Raw genomic sequence first — 18,941 nt, 5'->3', positions numbered from 1 at the left:
GTCTATTTTCACACCCAGCAAAGGAGAGAGGAAGGGGGCGAGAGAGGCCGAGGAAGGCGGAGCGTGTGTGCTTCAAACGCTGGGATCCACTCGGGGACTTATTTTGTGCATTTCCAGGCCCCTCATCAGAGGAGCATTGAGTTCGGGGTCTTTTCCAGCCTCTCTCTTTCCTCGGTGCATCTACAATTAGGCTCCACCTCCACTTGGGTAATCGCACCTCCACCCTGCAGCGCAGCTCGGGGCTGCACCGAGCGGAGGTGGGCGTCGGTGTGGAGCAAGCCGCGCCCCTTTGCACTCCTCCTCCGGGCGAGGGGCGGGGGGAGAGAAAGTGGCAGCAGCGCCCCCCAAGCCTTCGGTGTGGAGCTCTGGCCTGCAGCAGCCGGGCGGCGCGGTACGGCTGCAGCGCCGGGGAGTCCCGGAGCTCCCGCAGGGCCGCACAAAGTTTGCAGCCAGCAGCCCTGCGCGGCCGGCCGAGCTCCCTGAGCGCTGCAGTGGCCCGGCCCGGCGCGTTCGCGGCGACCCCCTCGGCCGACAGCACGGCGACAGACGGGGGGCGTGCCGAGAGAACTTTGAAAAGCTGCTGAGGGGGAACCTGCGCCTGCAGTCTCGCCAGGCGGGGACCTCTGGAGGAACTGGTCTAGCCCGAGGGAATGCTGCGAGATCCCAGCAGCCGCTGACCCGCAACTTTCCAGCTAGACTTGGCGGCGGGCTGAGCTTTGCCTGGTTCTCGCAGGCTCGGCGCACGGCGGGGGCTGATCGGCTGGCTGGAGAGCGGGGTGAGCCTCGGGGCTGAGTGTTGCCCTCGGCTGGCTGCATCCTTCTCGGGTCCATCCCCCAAGCTCGGCTCCCTCCGCCGCGTTTCCCCGCTGTCTGCGCCCGAGTCCCGGCTCCCGGCGCCGCAGCCTGGGCTTTGGCCGAGAGCAGGTTCTTGGATGCTGAAGGCTGAGCTCCTCCTGCGAGAGTGCCGCGGCGGCGATGAGTGTCCTCAAAGCGTGGCTCGGGGTGGCCCTGGCGCTGGCGGCAGTTGCAGTATTGCCTCACTGCGAAGGTAAGGCAAAAAGCGCGGTGCCGAGTGTGTGTGTGTGTGTGTGTGTGTGTGTGTGTGTGTGTGTGTGTGTGTGTGTTCCTTCGTGCCGTTTAAAACACTCAGCGGGGTTTTTGAGTGTTATGGGTTGGGTGGAAGTTTCTGATTCGGGGCGAGGGGCGGACATGAGTGGGTTTTCCTCTCTCCTGAAATCCCCACTCCTGGCTTCTCCTGTGGTAAAAATCACAGCCCGCCACGGCCTCCTCTCTGCTTTTTGGGGGTGGATGGGTGGCCTTTTGAGGTGACATTTCTGAAAGTGGATCTTCCTTCCACTTCTACCCTACCCCTGAAGGAAAGCACCTACGTGGAGCCTGTAGATGAGGAGCGAACAGTTGATCTCACTCCTGTGAAACAAAAAACCCTCACCCCAGCTCCATGGTTCTTACTCTCCTCCGCGCCCCAATAAGTCTCCCCACTTACAGACCACTTACGATTTTATAAGTACTGGGTCTGAGTGTTTTGGATGGAGACGATTCAGTTGCCCTGAAATAAATCTTCCTCGGTACCGAAAACACGAGGCTGCCTGCTTCTCTAGGAAAAAGTGGTTAATAAGAGTGTGGGTTCTTCTCTTCTCCCCGGGTTCTCATTGGGGGGGCTCCAACCCACTTCCCCAAGAGCTGGGGCAGAGAAAGGAGACTTGGGTGTTGTCACCAGGATAGCACACGCAATCTGGGCTCAGATAATAAATCAGTAAGAGTTGGGGGGGGGGTGACATGCTGAGTCTGGCGTGGCGCTGCTCCCCTCCACCCCCAGCGCCCCTGGCGCGCCTCTCACCTGCTCTGAGCCGCGGGGACAGTGTCAGGGTTAGCACTCAGGGAGGGGGAAGGGAGTGGCGGGCTGGGAGGGAGACGGCTTCATCCACGGCTGGGCTCTCCCTTTCCTCTCCGGGCTCCATTCATTATTCATCCAGCTGCAGGAAGAGTTCACCTGCCCACTTGCAAATCCTCTAGGCGGTGTTGTGCCCACGTCGCCTTCCCCGCACCTTCGGCGCGCAGTGGGGGCGGCTGGAGGTCGCAGGAGGACACAAACCTCAGGGGGGCTTCCTGTCTCCAGAGCGGTGGTGCCTCTCTTCCTTACCACCTTTCTCTTAGCAAGCCGGCTGGCCTTGGGTATCCAGGCTCAGACTTTTCCCCACAGGTTAAGGCGCCACCTTCTCACATGGTCGTGGAAATTATGTCAAAAGGATACTATTCCCTGGAAAAGCACGCCAGGGGGCTGTGCAGCCCTTTTCAAACTGTGGGCAACCTGTTTTTTTTTTTTTTTTTAAAAAAAAAAGAATTGTGTATATACACGTGTGCATACTTATAAAAAAAAAAACCTTGGAAATTTTAATTATAGTAATTAAGCAGATGGGAGAGTCAGCCCAGGCTCCTCAAACTTCAACTTAAGACTTAGAAAAATTACAGTTTCACTCGGTGGCAGTTTCTTATTTAAAAATTATATCCCAACGACACAGAAAACATGCTATCACTCCTGGATTGCTCACCAGGGGGCAGTTGGAACAATGCTGTTTCTCAGAAGCAAATATCTTGAAATGACAAAGGCCATTATTATTAAGAGGCTATGGGGTATGCTCTTTGGAGGGTTAGTAGATACAGCTGGTAAAGTTTATGATCTGCTGGGGTGGGTGAGTGTGTGTGTGTGTGTGTGTGTGTGTGTGTGTGTGTGTGTGTGAACTTTGCTTCTGATTTCTTTATACACCTTCAGAACCTTCTGCATGTGCTCACACATTAGACCCTAGATTGCAAGTTGTCTGAGAGGTCTCAGCCAATCCCTGCTTAGCACGGAATGAATGAACACGGGTCTCTACTGAGCATGTCATTTCCTTGCACTACACTAAGCATTTTACACACTTTAGCTCATTTAATTTATTTATTTGTGTGATAATGGTCTCACACTCACAGATCAGCTGTCGTCTGGTAAGTCCTGCGCTTTGAGCCAAAGCTTTCTTTTTCTTTAAAACGAAGAGACTGCCACCAGGTGCCTTTAATCCCAGTACCCCAGAGGCATTGGCAGGTGGATCTCCTTGAGTTCCAGGCCAACATGGTCTAGAAAGCAAGTTCCAGGACAGCCAGGGCTACACAGAGAAACTGTCTTGAAAAAACAAAACCAACCAACCAACCAACCAACCAACCATCCAACCAACCAACCAACCCAAACCAAAAAACAAAACAATCCCCCCAAAACAAAACAACCCAAAAAACCTAAGAGACTGAGATGGACAACATATGGCCCTTAGAGATTTCCTCAAGTGATAATTGTGATACTTACCCAGGGGAAGATTTTTTAAAACAGGCATTTATGTATGCTTGCTAAAGGGGTCATATAGTCACATTTTGACCCAGCCAGCTTATGGAAGAATGCATTGTTCTTTTTTTTTTTTTTTTTTTTTTTTCTTAGCCAACAACAGAGAATGCTTATAGTACTCCAGTTAATTCTTCCCACAATGATAGTTGCTAAAGTGAGCTCTTCCTCACTGGCCTGGGAGCTTAGGGCAGCTCCAGCAATTCCTGTGTCTCCAGCTTGGCTCCTATTAATGCAGTGTGACCTCAAGAGCTCCAGTTGGAAGAGGGATTACCAAATAACATTCTTCTCAATTAATTTAAATAGATCAGCCTCCATGATTAAGTGACTGGCCTTGAATGAACTAGCTAACTAAATGAGGAAGGTTCTCTGTGGTGGGAGCTTTAAATATGTTTTCTAATTATATAAAAGAGAGAGAGACCGGCATTAGGGCTACAGATCAGTGATAGGGCTTTTTGCTCAAGGTCCTGGGTTCAATACCCAGCATGACAAGACAACAGAAACAAACAAACAAACAAACAGAAAATTTTGATGAGGTTTTCAGGTTCTAAATTTTTATCTTAAGTATTAAGAGAAAGATGAAAAAAAAATATATATATATTGTTTTTTCAAGACAGGGTTTTTCTGTGTAGTTTTGGTTTCTGTGTCCTGGATCTTATTCTGTAGACCAGGCTTGCCTCGAACTTACACAGATCCTCCTGACTGCCTCCCGAGTGCTGGGATTAAAGGCGTACACCACCACTGCCTGGTAGAAAGATGAGTTTTTATAGCCAAGTTGTTGGCTGTGTTATTGTATATCACCTCAAGATCGCTAAGCCGATAGACTGTGAATTGAGGGATTAATAACATCAAGAAGTCACAGAGAAGCTTCAAACACGGCTGCTTCCTGAGTCAGAAAAACTGTAACCCCATTTTGTGGAGACCCATCTTGACTTGTGCTCACATGGGGGAGTTCTGTGAGTTTCAGCAGATAGACAGCTGGTATGGAATTGGGAAACTCTCTTGGAGACCTGAACCCTAGTGTATGTCCTCACCCCTTGCCTTTAGCTAATCCCACAGGTTCCCTACTTTCTTCGTACCTACTATTAACAGATTTTAAAGGACTGTTTGATTGAGGTTTTGTTTCATTTACAGGTAAATCAGCAGTTCTGGTTCTGTGTTTGGCCAGAGAGCTCCTTTGATCTGGCATTTAATGCTTAAAACTCAGTATCAGAGAAGGACCGCATTGGCTTCTTCATTGACACCAACAGCCTCCTTCCATCTCTGATTCTGCAAACCTTCATTGAGAGCTCTTACACCCTGTTAGGTGTGGTAGGAGCTGGGAAGTCTGACACCATAGGGAACAAAGGAGTTTACATATCCCCAAATTTATAATACTGGTAAAATAGCAGTGGGCCTCTGAGAACATGTGGCCCTTCTAGGGTTTCTCAGGCCTGAGATTTTACAAGCTCTAGGTGATTGATACTGACTGTAGCTTTGCAGCTTTTGGTTTTCATCACTACCTGCAAGTAGACATAGATAGGTGATGTATCATCATAGGTTCTTGTTTCTAATATACTGCATTTCCACTCCCCTGTGGGATTAGATTTTGAGTATCACCTTCCCCATGGACATCCTGGAGTGGGGTCACAGCCATCTATATTCACTGTTACGGACTTGGGTGGCAACCTCACTCAATTTTAGTCAGGCACGAGTCGTCATAAAACACTCTCCACCACATGGCTCAGAAGAGGGGAGGGACCACCACACGGCAGAGCTGGAGCCTCATGCCGAATCTTAGGGGAGTCCAGAAGTGGTTGGCCATTTTTGTTTTACTGCTCTATTAATTGATCTAAATCCTGAGAGTAATCAGGGCACGGGCCATCCTGTCAGTCCAGAAATGATTCTATTTTAATTATTCCACCACGTGCCCAGGCATAGCTGAATTATAACACAACATAAAGTGTGAACATTTGGATGCCAACTTGTGGCTGCTTGATTAACGAGTCCTCTCTTGGTGATACCCCGTGTGCTGGCTAGTTTTATCTGAAACAAGCTAGAGTTATCTGAAAGGCGGAAACCTCAGTCGAGAAAATGCTGTAAGATCTGGCCGTCAGTCATTTTCTTAATTAGCAAGCAATAGGGGAGGGCCCAGCCCATTTGTGGGTGGTGCCACACCTGGGGCACCTGGGTTCAATAAGAAAGCAGATTGAGCAAGCCATGAGGAGTAAGCCAATAAGCTCCTTCCCTGAGTTCCCTCAGTGATGGACTGTTATCTGGAAATGTAAGCCAGATAAACTCTTTCCTCCCCAGATTGTTTCATCAAAGCAAAAGTCACCCTAACTAGGACACCCTACTGTCCAAATCTCTTATCTTTTTTTTTTTTTTTTTTTTTTTTTTTGGTTTTTCCACCACCTGACCCAAATCTCTTGTCTTAATGTTCTATATGCCATGGTTTCTTTGGACCTGTGTGTCTGTGTGGTATGGTAGACCTTTCCTGGAATACACAACACACACATCTATAACTACTTAGTCCAAATAGTGAGTCCATGACAGAACAAAGTAGGACACCACCAAAGTGCAAGTTGGTAGACCAGTGAGTTTTTTTTTTTTTGTTTTTGTTTTTTTTTTTTGTTACTTACCTGACTGTAGGTGAGGGGTTACTTACAGGAGCAGAAGCTACTCAAAGACAGCTGCATCACCAAGCCCACCCCAGGATGGGTGTCAGCTCACCATGCTGGGAACCTGGTGCACACTACACAGCCTGCAAACAGCTTAAGAGGTCACAAAGTGTCCTTTCCAGGTGGCTCAGTTGAGTTCTTTTTGGGCAGTTCAGTTGGTCTTTGCTTCTTCTAGGCAGCATGTCTCTCCTTCCAGGCTCCTTGGCAGGTCTCTGCTTCTGCTTTATAATTTGGCTTCTCTGGGAATGACTCTCAGCAGTCTTTACTCTTGATACACATGTGGGGAGAAGGAGGCCTAGTGAATCTGGTCAGCTTCAGGGACTTCCTGAGGCTATTTTGAGTTTTCTTCCTGTCTTAAGGAGTGTCCTTTGCATTATTTTATTTCCCCTAGGAACATCCTGATGTTTCACCTTCCTGTAAACATCCCATCCTAGAATTTCCCTGGAAGATGCAAAGTTTTCATTGAGGAAGAAACTGATACACAAAGTCTGACATTTTGTGCCTGTTGGATTTACCTAATTGACTCAGTTTCCAGATAGTATCTTTGTGGCTAATAGTTTTGGGATGGAAGCATGTTACCAGTTATATTTCAAAATCTCTCTAAAAATATTAAACCTTCTATTGGTGCCTCATAAAGGATTATTATATTAAATTATTATACATGATAATCTCCAAGAGACTTCAGCCAAGGGACTCTTCTGACTTTTATTTTATGCAGGTTAATATTTTACATATGTGACTCACAAGGAATAAACTGAGTAGCCAGGCAGGAGAACAGGCCAGACTCAGGATAGAGGTTTACTTCATGGTGCTCTGTGGGTATGTAATGGAAATATCCCTCACTGTAGAGATTAAGATGCTGGTGTCTCAGCCATAGTCCATGCCCTGAAACTAGAGATGGCCTTAGCTTGAGAATCCAGCTCCAACTGTGCCCCTATCCACAGGCTTTCCTGAAAAGAAAGCCTGCGTTTTCCTTCTCTACCATTTCTTCCATTTCATCTAAAGCTGTAGGTTTCCTGAAGTTCATTTAAACCCATTAAGTCCAAACCATAGCGCAGTTCGAGTACCCCTTAAGAAAAAAATGTACTGAGTGGAGGGAGTAGCTATGTCTTCCACATGATGTGACTGGTTGGAATAAAGGCCTTTCTGCTTTTCTTGTGCCAGGAGATGCACCCAGCACTCACTGCCAGAAAACACCCCAGCTTCATCTGTTGGTGGGTGTGCAGCCTGCCATAGTGTGGGAGAAATACGCTCGCTCTGGATGGCCTCGTCTGGCTTTGGGTGATGATGAATGTTTGATGGGACTGGGCATCATACTGGAATGCTTTATTTTCTCCAGAGAGTAGAAATGAGGTTTTGGAAAGTGTGTTAATGGAGACCCGTGCAGGCAGCTGCCTTCCGGGTAGCACTGTTCATTTTAGGGAAGCCCTTGGAGGGCAAAGCTAATTTTCTTTGGAACTGCACATTGTGGAGTAACCCACATGGAGTTATTTCTTTTTCTAATGATAGAGTTTATCAGCTCCATATTGTTTAACGTGGGTCTGCCCCAGATGCTTGGCTTAAGCAAGGACAAATGTGGAGCCATTCTTCATGTTTTCATGTTGCAGTGAGTTTATAGGGTCTACCCGGACTCCCCAAATGGGCTTTGCTGTGGATGTTTGGTTATTTCTTAAACTGGATTTCTTTATAAGCCTGGGAAAGAAGTTGATTTTGCAAGACAGCATTGTGGAGACGAGCACTGAAATTCCAGTCACATGGCCTGTAATGGTGTGCTGGCCAGTGACGGACAGTGTATGCACTGGCTCTGGGAGGTTGTGCTGCCCAGGCATGCCCTGGTGTTTTAGTTTGTGTCATTGGACTCTGTGATGACATGATGACATGATGTCACATGATGACAATGAAACTGCCCAATGATGCATCTCTTGGAAAGTCGCCTTATGTGACTGTTTGGGAGCATGCTCTTATTCTAAAGGGTAAATATTGTCTTTTTTCCTCTAAAAGTTGAAATCTGTTAGATTGTTTTAAAGATTACACACAGTTGAAAATATCATGACACACGTGATAAGTGCATGTAATTTTGTCTGTTGACTAAAAGAAAACCTGAATATGTCACAGATATTTAATTGTTTAGCCATTAAGAGATTAATAGTCTGAAAAAAATGATTCAATTTTGTTAAGTTGTACCTAAGTGGTGATTATCTTCATTATAATTTTAATAACATCATTGTAATTTTTAAGCATGAGAAATAAGTAAATGTGTATTTAAATAACTTGGAAAGTGGAGGGTGACTGGGAAGAAAACGGGACCAGAGGGGAGGAGGGTGGGTGAGAGGGTTATAGGGGAGCAAATATGATCAGGATGTAATATGCACACGTAAAAATACCATTTGGAAGCCTATTTTTTGAATAGTGAATATGGTGCTGATCAAAATTTAAAACTGTGTTGTTTGTTGGGGAAACAGCTTAGTTGGTAAAGTGTTTGCCATGCCAACATGAGGACCCGAGTTCAATACCCAGGACCCATGATTGCAATCCCAGTGCCACAGAGTCAGCCACCCAGCTATGCCTGCTTGAGAGGTCCAGTCAGTGAGAGACTCTGTTTTAAAACACAAGATAGAAAGTACCCATGACACCTACACCTGAAGGTGACCTGTGACCTTCATATGCACACATATGTATCACATCACACACACACACACACACACACACACACACACACACACACACACACACAAGATTTAAAAACTGAATTGCTGAGATACATATTTCTTCCAGATACACATGATTGTTTAGTGTTTATACACACATATATCTCCTTTCTTATGATATATTATAGATTGAAATACTGTCTTCAGGACAAAATTTCTTAAAAATAGGTCAGTCAAGATGAATTTTTCCTCAAGGTTTTGTCTCAAGTTTTTCTTATTTGAATGTCAAGGACGTAAGAAAATCATCTCAGCAAGTTTGCCCATAGAGATCTTCCTTTCAAACCCAAGTGTAAACAGTCATCTCATTTTCTTTATAGATCGTTGGTTCTGTGATTGACAGGGAAGGCAGGCCGGCTGTGTGCTGAGAAGTTAGCCTCTCTAGGATCTGTGGAAATCAGCACTGTCATGAACCTGGCCATCCCTCCCTGGAAACCACCTGTGTCCTGTCATGACCTGCTTCCCCCATGGTGTGTCTGCACTCTTGCCTTCTATTTTGTGTCTCATTGACTGCGAGACTGGCTGGGAGGGTGCTACACACCACTTTCAGGTCACAGGACACCTGCTGTGCTGTGCAGAAATCACCGGAGAATGTGTACTTCTTAAGACCAGGATTGCAGTTTTATACTCTTCTGAAGCGTAGAACCGGGAAGTTCATTTCCGTTATGCTAGCTGCTCAGAACATAAGCACCCCGTGTCCAGTTCTGCTCTCTTCTACATTTAGAACAGATTATCTTTTTTCTTTTTTCATTTGGTGTCTAATGACTGGAAAACACAAGGATGTATTGGTTCATAAGCAGCACATCAAGGAAGAACATGGAGCGAGAAGAGTTGCATAGGTCAGGGGCCCACCACAAGAGGAGCGCTTCTCAAATAGCTTCCACGCCATGGCGTGGCCTCCCCAGTGAAGAACATCCTGTATGCAAGGCATGCAATAGGTGTCTTTGTGTTGATATAGTAACCTAGTGAGTGCCTGTTATGTGAACAGGTGGGGAAGAAGTTCAAAGACATGGAGGCATTCCCTTTTCTGAGCATGTGTACAGAGGTGATGAGGGCAGAGGCACCTTTCCGTCACATGCAGGGGTGGATATGGTTACAGGCCTACAATCCCAGCTCTTCAGAAGCTGAGGTGAGAGGATTGCAAGTTGTAGGCCAGTTTGGGCTACATAGGGAAACCTTGTCTCAAAACAAACCAACGTTAACCAATCAGCCAAGCAAGCAACCAAACAAACAGTAACAACAAATACAAATAGAACACCACAGGAAAGTGTCAAGAATGGATTCGCCAAAAATAATTGAGGCACGAGGTGCTATGAGTTCAAAGGAGAAGAAATGCTTTCCTGCCCAAGGATGGGATCAAGTTCAAGAGCCCCGAAGAGACCAAATGCATCTCTGTAGGAACTCAAAGTGGAAGAAACTTTGAGACATGAAAATTATTATGGAATAAATTGGCTCCTTGAGTTGATCTGGAGAATTTATGTAGGGAAGTATGGAAGAGAGGCTTTGATAAATAAATTCAGAGTGGATTATGGAAGCTTTTGTGACGGAGTGCACAGATAATCGCATTGTATTTATACTATGCCACTATAAATACATTTATTTTATTAAAGTATTGTCATCACTTCTTTCCACTCCCTCAAATTCCTGGCCTCTTGTTTTTAAAATTATTGTTGTCTTACACACACACACACACACACACACACACACACACACACTACTAAGTCTGTTCAGTGTTGCTTGCATGAACATGATTTCAGGGCTGACCACTTGGTACTGGATAACCAATTAGGGGCTCCTTCCTGACGGAAGACCCCTTCGACTCTTAGCATCCTTTGGATGCCTATAGATCTTTGTCAAGGGGCGGGGCCCCTGAGAGTCCCTACTTCCATGTTAGTATGTCTATTGATGTTGTCCTTGTTCAGGTCTTTAGGCAGCCATATTGTTGAGGTTTACAGACATTTCTTTTCAAATCCCAATAATATGCTTTAATCTTGCACTGTGTCATGTGTCCACAAGAGTCATTGATCTTATATAAGGGGCTATTTCCCCAGGGTAAGAACATTTGAACCTTTTAATCAAAGTAGTTTGCTGGGTGGGATGGAGATGGAGTTAAGAGCTAAGCATGCTGGGTAGTGACTGTTGGTTTGTTATGCATCGGTTTTGGTTTTTTAATTTTAATTCTTGGCTTTTTTTTTTCTTCCACAGGTGCTTGTCTCTATCAGGGCTCCTTGTTGGCGGTAGGTCATTCTTAATCTATTTCTTTTGGATGTAAGAGGCTTAGCTGAGATAACTGAGTGACTGGGGTGACTGTGTCATTGTAAACTATATTATTTTCTTCATGGGTTGAGGAGTACTCCTCATCCTCATCCGGGTACCATAGGGCTCCATCACTTAATAACCTTTGGAGAGTGAATTAGTTCCATCTGGATACTCAGGTGTTGAATGAGAAGTCCCCCGCATCCCTGCCGCCATTTGCATTCCATGGCTGTCCTTCGTGTTCTTTCAGTCAGAGATAATTGGGTCCGATTCTCTTGTCACACACAAACTAGGGCACAATTTGTTTATATGCCTGTTACATTTGTTTCTGTCTTCAAAAACAATGCTGTTATTACATTCAGTACAACGGAAGAGATTCTTGGTCAGTTCTCTGAATGATAAGCTTAAGTTTTTGGTAAACAGCAAACAAATTAGCATTTTTATCTCTGACCCTTTCCACACGGGGTAGGCAGAATTGATTTTGAATTTAATGTCAGAATGACTGGGGGGAAAAGCTGATGCAAGTCTCGTGCATTCCTTTTCATTAATAATGTACTGTGGTGCATAACAGTGTGTAAAAGCCTTATTGAAAAGACTGTCTACACTCCATCAACTCTAATAAATGCTATGACAAGTCATTCTTTACCACTTTTTTAGTTTGGGTTTAATACATGCTGCAATAAAGCAGCCTATGAAGGCTGGGAAGGATGTGCCCATTCCCTGCAGCCTGTCATTGATAGTCGGTGTGACTTCAGTTCGTTATCTTCTATTATCCCGGTGCTGAAGTAGATGAGGAATAGCTGAGGTCTCCAGGAGTCTAGATAATTATAGATATTCCAAGTAACAATTTCCAGTCTGGTCTTTATATGCTATAGTTGATGCTCTGCAGATTTATATACATTTTTTTCCTTCTTGATATTTTTTTCTCATTAAAGAACTGGAAAAAGCTATTTTTTTTCTCTTTCTCATTCCATGCCCTGAAAGCAGAATTTTCATTCTGTTTGTTTTTTAATACATTTTAGAAATCATTCTGAAATCAAAATCTGTCGTCAGTTTTGGGGAGTAATGGTATGTAGTGTAGACAGGTCAGTCAACTATATTAGTACAAGGAGCTGTTTACTGTATAGAGTGCTTCATACTTTTTCAATATATTTTCATAGCTATTAATTCATCTGATACTGAGGTCAGTGTAGTATGCAGGCTGTGCAACCCCCACCCCATTACAGGGTCTCATTAAGGAGCCTAGGGTGGCATTGAACTCATGATCTTGAATCCTGGGGGTGATCCACCAAGCCCAGAAAGCCCTCCTTTTTTAATGGAGAATTGAAGAAGAGGGAGGGAGATGAAGAGATTGTCTAGACATCTTTGGCCATTGAAGGGTGGATGACATTAATTAATTAATCCATTCTTTTGACTTTTACTGCTATCTGAAGATGTATCTAGACCATCTCTTACACTAAGTGTTGCTGTGTGTACTTGAATAAAAAAACAAAACAAAACAAAACAAAACAAAATCAGATAATTGAGGGGGTCAGTTCTAAGCAGTTAAAAAAATAAACACTTGCATTGAATGGATAACCTTGATCCACTCTGTGCATGTCCTGCTGGTCATGCCTATTAGGGTGTGCTTCCTGTACCAACTTACTCCTGAGTACCCTCCAGGTGCCATCTTTGTTACCAAGACTCCACTGTCTGTTCCTCACCTTCCTCTAGCCCACAGTACTTGGAGTACTCAGTCTTGTCTTTCTGCAGTTCAGTCAGAGAGGTATATGTTACCACAACAAAGACTATTATCAAACATTTACTTAGTGACAGGACTGGGCCTGCTGGTCCTGGTCCTGGAGAACACCGATGAACAGATGATAATCTCTGCCATCTTGAAGCTGAAATTGTATGTCAGGGGTGCTGTCAAGAGATGGAACCAATAACAAAAACAAAGGAGGGCAGGATGGGAAGGTGGAAAGCCTCCGTGGGCATCTGTTATTTTAAATAGGATGAAAACGTGACCCGAGCTAAGAGCTGGAAGAAGCCCTTCTAAGATTGGACCCTGTAGACATCCAGGAGAAGGACACTGTAGAGGGGTCAAGGTGAAGGGAAAGTGTGGGTCAGAATTCCCTTGGCTATTTGTCAGGTCCCTGGAGGCCAAACAGCTGTTGCAGAGATCTGAGGAGAGGAACCCAGAAGGGTGGGCAGGGGACGGGGTGCCCAGCGCGGCCTGGATTTTGCTTGTCCTTTCAGGAACCGTTAGAAGTTCAGGGAAGGAAAATGACAAGGGCTGACTTATCGTTTAATTAAACTGCTGCAATAGGAATGTAAAAAGAAATGGCACTCTTGTTTCTAGGGAAACAATGTCGAATACTTTCAAAAGACTGTAGAGGTGAGTCACTGAAAATTGCTGTCAAATCAAGTGTGAGAGAAAGCAGATACAAAAGAGCGGGGGAGAGGGAAGCTGAAAACCTAGAGATCCTGCAGTTTGATTTATTGGTAGCCACCTTTCGTTTTAATGATATTAAAATTGACAGTAGCTTTTGGGGTGTGCCTCAGAGGTTGATGATTTGCCTGGAATGCACTAGGTCCTGGGTTTGATCTCCAACGTCATGGGGGGAAGAGGTAGAAGAAAGAAGGGAAGAATGGGGCGGGGTGGTGGTGGTGGTGGTGAGAAATGGCGGATAATCTGTTGTGGAAATAGTTAATTATCTACCTTGTCATAAGTCCCTCTTCACTTGGCCTAATGAAGACAGACATGGCCTTTCTGCCAATGAAATTGGAGAATGACTATACATGAACGTATTTTGAATTTCCAGAGTCCAAGAGCAGTAGCCTCTTCTATCAGTGTAGTATACTATTCTAGGAATCCCTAATTCAACAGTTCTTCTCCTCCTTGGTGAGAAGGCTTGTCTTGTAAAGCACATCCCACTGCGGAGCTAGCCCTGCGTGTGGTGGCTCAGCGCCATCTTAGAATCCCACCCACATGCTCATTAGTGTAGAGCTGGAGATGACGTCAGAGACCCGGTTGTCTGAGGTTCCTGTTTTATTTCTGAGGGTGGGAGGACGGGAATGTGAAGTTCTTGGGACTCATTCACGTGTCTAGTGGACGACCAGGAGGAAGCCTGGTTAGCTTGAAAATGGCAACTGTCAACTTTATGCAAAAGACTTCCGTAAAAGTTGGAGAGGTGGCTCAGTGGTTAAGAACACGCACTGCTCTTCCAGAGGATCTGGGTTTGATTTCTGGTAACCACACGATGGCTCACAAGTGTCTGTAACTCCAGTTCCAGGGGATCCAATGCCTTCCTCTGGTCTCTGCAGGAACGGTACACACATGATATACAGACTACATGCAGACAAAACACTCCTGTGTATGAAATAAACTCAAAAAGTAGAATTCAACAAAATATCAAGTACTTGGCAACATGGACTTTAGGCAGATTTTAGTTGCTAGTTGTTAGTGTCTTGTGAAGCCACCTCTCACTGATATCCTCCTTTGCTCTCCTCACTGCTTAGGAGGTTGACAGAGAGCAGCACATTCATGGCTCTGGTGTGGGGTGTGACCTGGTTTAGGTCCTTCCTGTTCGACTGCAGAGCGGCTCTGTGACCTTGGGCACATCACGAAACCTGCTCAGCTACACACTCTACTGCCTACTCTGTGACATAGGGACAAATGCGGCCCTCCGTGAAGCATTATTAATGAAATAAAGAAGGCAGTGTGTGTGTGTGCGCGCGGCGCGCACGCGTGTGTGTGTGTGTGTGTGTGTGTGTGTGTGTGCATGTGTGTTGTGTGTGTGGTGATGGTGTGCCAACACAATGCCCAGCACATGCTTTTTTTACCATTGCAAAATCCTCTTTCCTAACAAAGAAGAAAAGGGAAAAGGGGGCTGAGTGAGCATTTATTGGTTTTTAGAAACTTCCAGCAACTCAAGAAATAAGTGTTGGTTTTGTAGCTAAGGATGCTGAGGTTCAGAAAGTGTACCTCATTTGTCCTGAGTCTCACAGCCTGTAAGTGCCAGACGAAAAGGGGCCACACCTGGTTCTGACCCTAAACCATCTCGTTCCTCACAGCCAGGCTTGCCTCTGAGCGTGATTGGCTGATTTACCTTCAGCCCTGTCTGCCCAGCCTCCACCCCCTTGCACCTGCCACGGGTGGCCTCTGCTAGTCCTTCCTCCCTGACCTCGTGGAAGAGCCAGCTGTCCCTGGCTAACCTCCTCCCACTGGCTGACCCTGTCCTGTGCATGCGCACGCGTGCGTTAACTTTGCGACATGATGGAAAAGCATTTAGAGACGCAGTGTGTTTTAACAGGCACGCTATGCTGTTTACAGGTATCATGTGTATGGGGGTGTTTACTCCATCTCGGCCGTGTCCAACTTCTGGGAACTGTGTGGCCTGGCCGTGGCATTCTGGTGGGACTTGGTCCTGAGCCACATGGAAGGCAGCTCTCAGCTGTTCTCCGACTTCAGCTGTCCCCTTTCTTTCCCTCACCCCATCGCCCCTATTTTTATAGTCTTTCATTTGTCAAGTCAGAGATTGCCCGAAGGGAGAAGGACGAATACCAAAAGAAACAGCGAACACCAAAAGAAACAGTGGGTCTGTTTGATGCTCCGCCATTCTCATACATTTTCAGACCCACAGACGCCCACCAAGGTCAGCCCTGTGTAGGAAAGAGAGTTTCCTAGGCCAGGGTCCATTAGAGGGAAGCAGTTCTGCCGCTCACCACCGCAGGCAGGAGAAGAGGAATTCCCGATTCAGTTTCCGTGCATCTGTATCCTCTGCGCGCCCTGTCCCAAACCAAATACAAAGAATTTAACTGTCTTGTGCTTCGCGTTGCTGCATTCGAACCCTTCTCCTTGGTACATTCTTTGTCTTTTGTAAATTCTTCTGGGGATGGGTGGTTTGAAGGCTCTCTGAGCCATTTTTCACTCTGTAAAGTGCATCTGAATTGCGGCCATCACAGAGTTGCGGGCAAGGTTAAAGGAGATTAACATGACCACTTAGCCCAAGAAAGCTGGTGTAATAATACATCGCAGCCATCGCCGTAAAATGGTTCTGATGTGAACAGAACTGCTGTTCTTCTCCAGAGCAGATGTGCCAAATGTTGAGATCCTCTTCAGGCAACTGCTGACGAAGTGAATCATAAATCGTCAACTTTTGACAAATTTGAAAAAAGACATCAGGGACACTAAAAACATGGCATGTGTGCTATGTGTACTATAATACAGTAGACTGTCCTGAGTTTCGGACCTTGGGACCATAGCTTACAAGCTGCATGGCCTCAGATAGATGACACTTTATCTATGGTGCCTCAGCTTTGCCAGCGGTTCGGGGTGATCCTCCCCAGGGGTAAGTCAGAAGATTAACTGAGTGAGAACTTGCAGTAGAACCTCAGGCTGACCTGACAAAGAGGAGCCATTCAGATCATCCAGGTGACACCAGGGGACTGGAATGGGCCTGACGTAGTGATGGAGGCCAGTGGATCTTGGGTCAGGTCCTGGTGCTAAAGGAACAGCAGTAGAGTGAGTCATGGGGGTGAAACCAAGCCTCAGTTTCTAATTTGTAGTTAGAGAGTTAGTAGACTGTCTTCGAGATTCCTCAGTGCAGTGCTGACCTGATGAGAATGTTCTTGGCTGTATCCTCCACTGAAGAACTTCAGAGCCACATGTGGTTACTGAGAGGACTTGCCATGTGGCTCTACTGAACCCCAGGAACTGAGGTATAAGCTTCAATTAATCTTTTTTTTTTTTTTTTTTTTTTTTTTTTTTTGAGACAGGAGATAGATCTTCTCTGTGTAGCCCTGACTGTCTTGGAACTTGCTCTGTAGACCAGGCTGGCCTCAAACTCAGAGATCCATTTCCCTCTGCCTGTCTCCTGAGTGCTGAGATTAAAGGTGTGCCCCCTTACCACCCAGCAAGTTTTGATTTTTTTTGTTTTTTTGTTTTTATTTTTTCGAGACAGGGTTTCTCTGTGTAGTTTTGCGCCTGTCCTGGAACTCACTTTGGAGACCAGACTGGCCTCGAACTCACAGAGATCCGTCTGCCTCTGCCTCCCAAGTGCTGGGATTAAAGGTGTGCGCCACCACCGCCTGGCAAGTTTTGATTAATTTTAATAAAAGGTTTATTAAAAATTTTTATTACATTCTTATTTATTTATCTATTTGGTGTGTGTGTGTGTGTGTGTGTGTGTGTGTGTGTGTGTGTGTGTGTTTGTGTACATGCATGTGTGTGTTCTGGATGCATGTAGAAGTCAGAGGCAATACCTCCTATGTAGGTATTTGGAATTCAACTCAGGTGGTCAGGCCTAATGGCAAGTTCCCTTACCTACTGAGCCATCTTACTAACCCAGAAGTTTATATTTAAATAGCCACTGTGGCTAGTGACTGTTGATTGTATTAGACAGATCACACTCATTCATTTCTCTTCTTCCCTCCTTCCTTCCCTCCCTCCCACCCTCCTTCCCTCCCCCTCTCTTCCCTCCATCTTTCTTCACTTTTGAGACAGGGTGTATCTATGTATTCCCCTCTGGCCTCGACCTTACTGTGCAAACTCAGCTGACCTCAAACTCAGGCTCACAGAGATCTGCTGGCCTCTGCCCTGGAGTTCTGGGATTAAAGATAACACACACCACACCTGAATAGACGAGCTTTACAGATGTAAAGTTCTCAAAATGTTCTGGAGTACTTAACGTTAGACTGTGGACTCATGGGTGGGTGTGACCCTGGGGAGATGGGGGATTTACGGTAGCCTTTCTAGGAACTGAGAGCAAGGTAGTAAGACATTTGCTCTCATGCCTTTGCTTACTGTTTTCTTATACTTTGAGTAGTGTTGAGGTCACCTCGACTGTCCTTCTCTGCTCCTGTTGTTCAGTATGTTTTAGAATTAAAGAAAAAGATAAAGTGACAGCCGAGCCATCCCCTGCCTCTGGGTCTTGCATACTTTCTGAACACTTCTACATCTGTTTGGTCAAAATATGGTCTACTCGTGGGAGTGTTCTCCATTGTGCATAGCAAAGAAGAATGGAGACCCTTGGTTCTGCTCTGGAGGCCCAAGAAAACCTACAGGGGACACAGGGTTCTTGGGTGCTGCAGGCTTGTTTGATGTGCTCCGTAGCAGGATGTCCTTTTATTTGGAACTGTAGCAGGAGAGGTGACCCTGGAGGCTTGAAGTCCCCACATTGCTCTTGTGTTTTTATCCATCAATATGCTCAGAGATTCTCTGGAGAAGAGATGCGAAGAAAGCTCCAGAACTTCCCCTGGTAAGTGCCCCAAGTCCCTCTAGCCTGAGAAATCTTGCTTAGTGGCTGAAGCTAAGACATCCTAGGCTTTGCAGCAGGGGTGGGGGGTGAATATGTGGCTTCCTAGGAATTTATTCAGAGGGGAAGCAATTTAGCCACTCCTCAGTTCCTTAATTTCCTGTAAGTAAGTAAGTAAGGCAGTTTCCCATTACCTTTCTTCTGGGTATTATAGGATATCTTTTTTTTGTGGGGGGGTCAACTTTACACAAGTTGGGGTCATCTGGGAAGAGAAACCTCATTGAGAAAATGCCTCTATCAGATTGGCCTGTGGACAAGCCTGTGGAGCATTTTCTTGGTTAATGATTGATGTAGGCAGACTGAGCCTACTGTGGACAGTGAAATCCCTGGGCAGGTGGTCTTGGGTTGTATCAAAAACCAAGCTGAGTGGGCCATGGGGGACAAGGCAGGAAGCCTCTCCTCTCTAGTCTTTGCTTCAGTTTTTACCTCCAGCTTCCCATGTTCCCTGGGTTCCTGCCTTGGCTTTCCTCAATGATGGACTGTGCTCAGGACGGATAAACCCTTTCCTTTCCAAGTTGCACTTGGTCATGGTGTTTATCACAGCAATAGAAAGCAGCTAAGACACCCTTTTCCATTTATTTATTTTTTTAATACAGTGCAATATTCTCTGATGTGGGAGGCCAATCTTCATTAA

At 45.8% G+C, this 18,941-nt stretch overlaps 1 protein-coding gene across 1 annotated transcript in view; it reads left to right on the top strand.

Moving 5' to 3' along the window:
* Nucleotides 1-300: 300 nt before the first annotated feature.
* Nucleotides 301-18,941, top strand: part of Fras1 (Fraser extracellular matrix complex subunit 1) — a 417,436-nt gene continuing 398,795 nt past the window's right edge. The window contains exons 1-2 of the mRNA XM_036200993.1: nucleotides 301-1,048; nucleotides 10,959-10,990. Coding sequence (XP_036056886.1) covers nucleotides 976-1,048; nucleotides 10,959-10,990 — 105 coding nt within the window. The 5' untranslated portion in view covers nucleotides 301-975. The remainder of the gene's footprint in view (nucleotides 1,049-10,958; nucleotides 10,991-18,941) is intronic.

This window comes from Onychomys torridus, chromosome 10 (genome assembly GCF_903995425.1).
Source record: "Onychomys torridus chromosome 10, mOncTor1.1, whole genome shotgun sequence".
In the NCBI taxonomy this organism is placed as follows: domain Eukaryota; kingdom Metazoa; phylum Chordata; class Mammalia; order Rodentia; family Cricetidae; genus Onychomys; species Onychomys torridus.
Note: the sequence above shows the minus strand (reverse complement) of the source record. Positions and strands in the feature narration are given on the sequence as shown.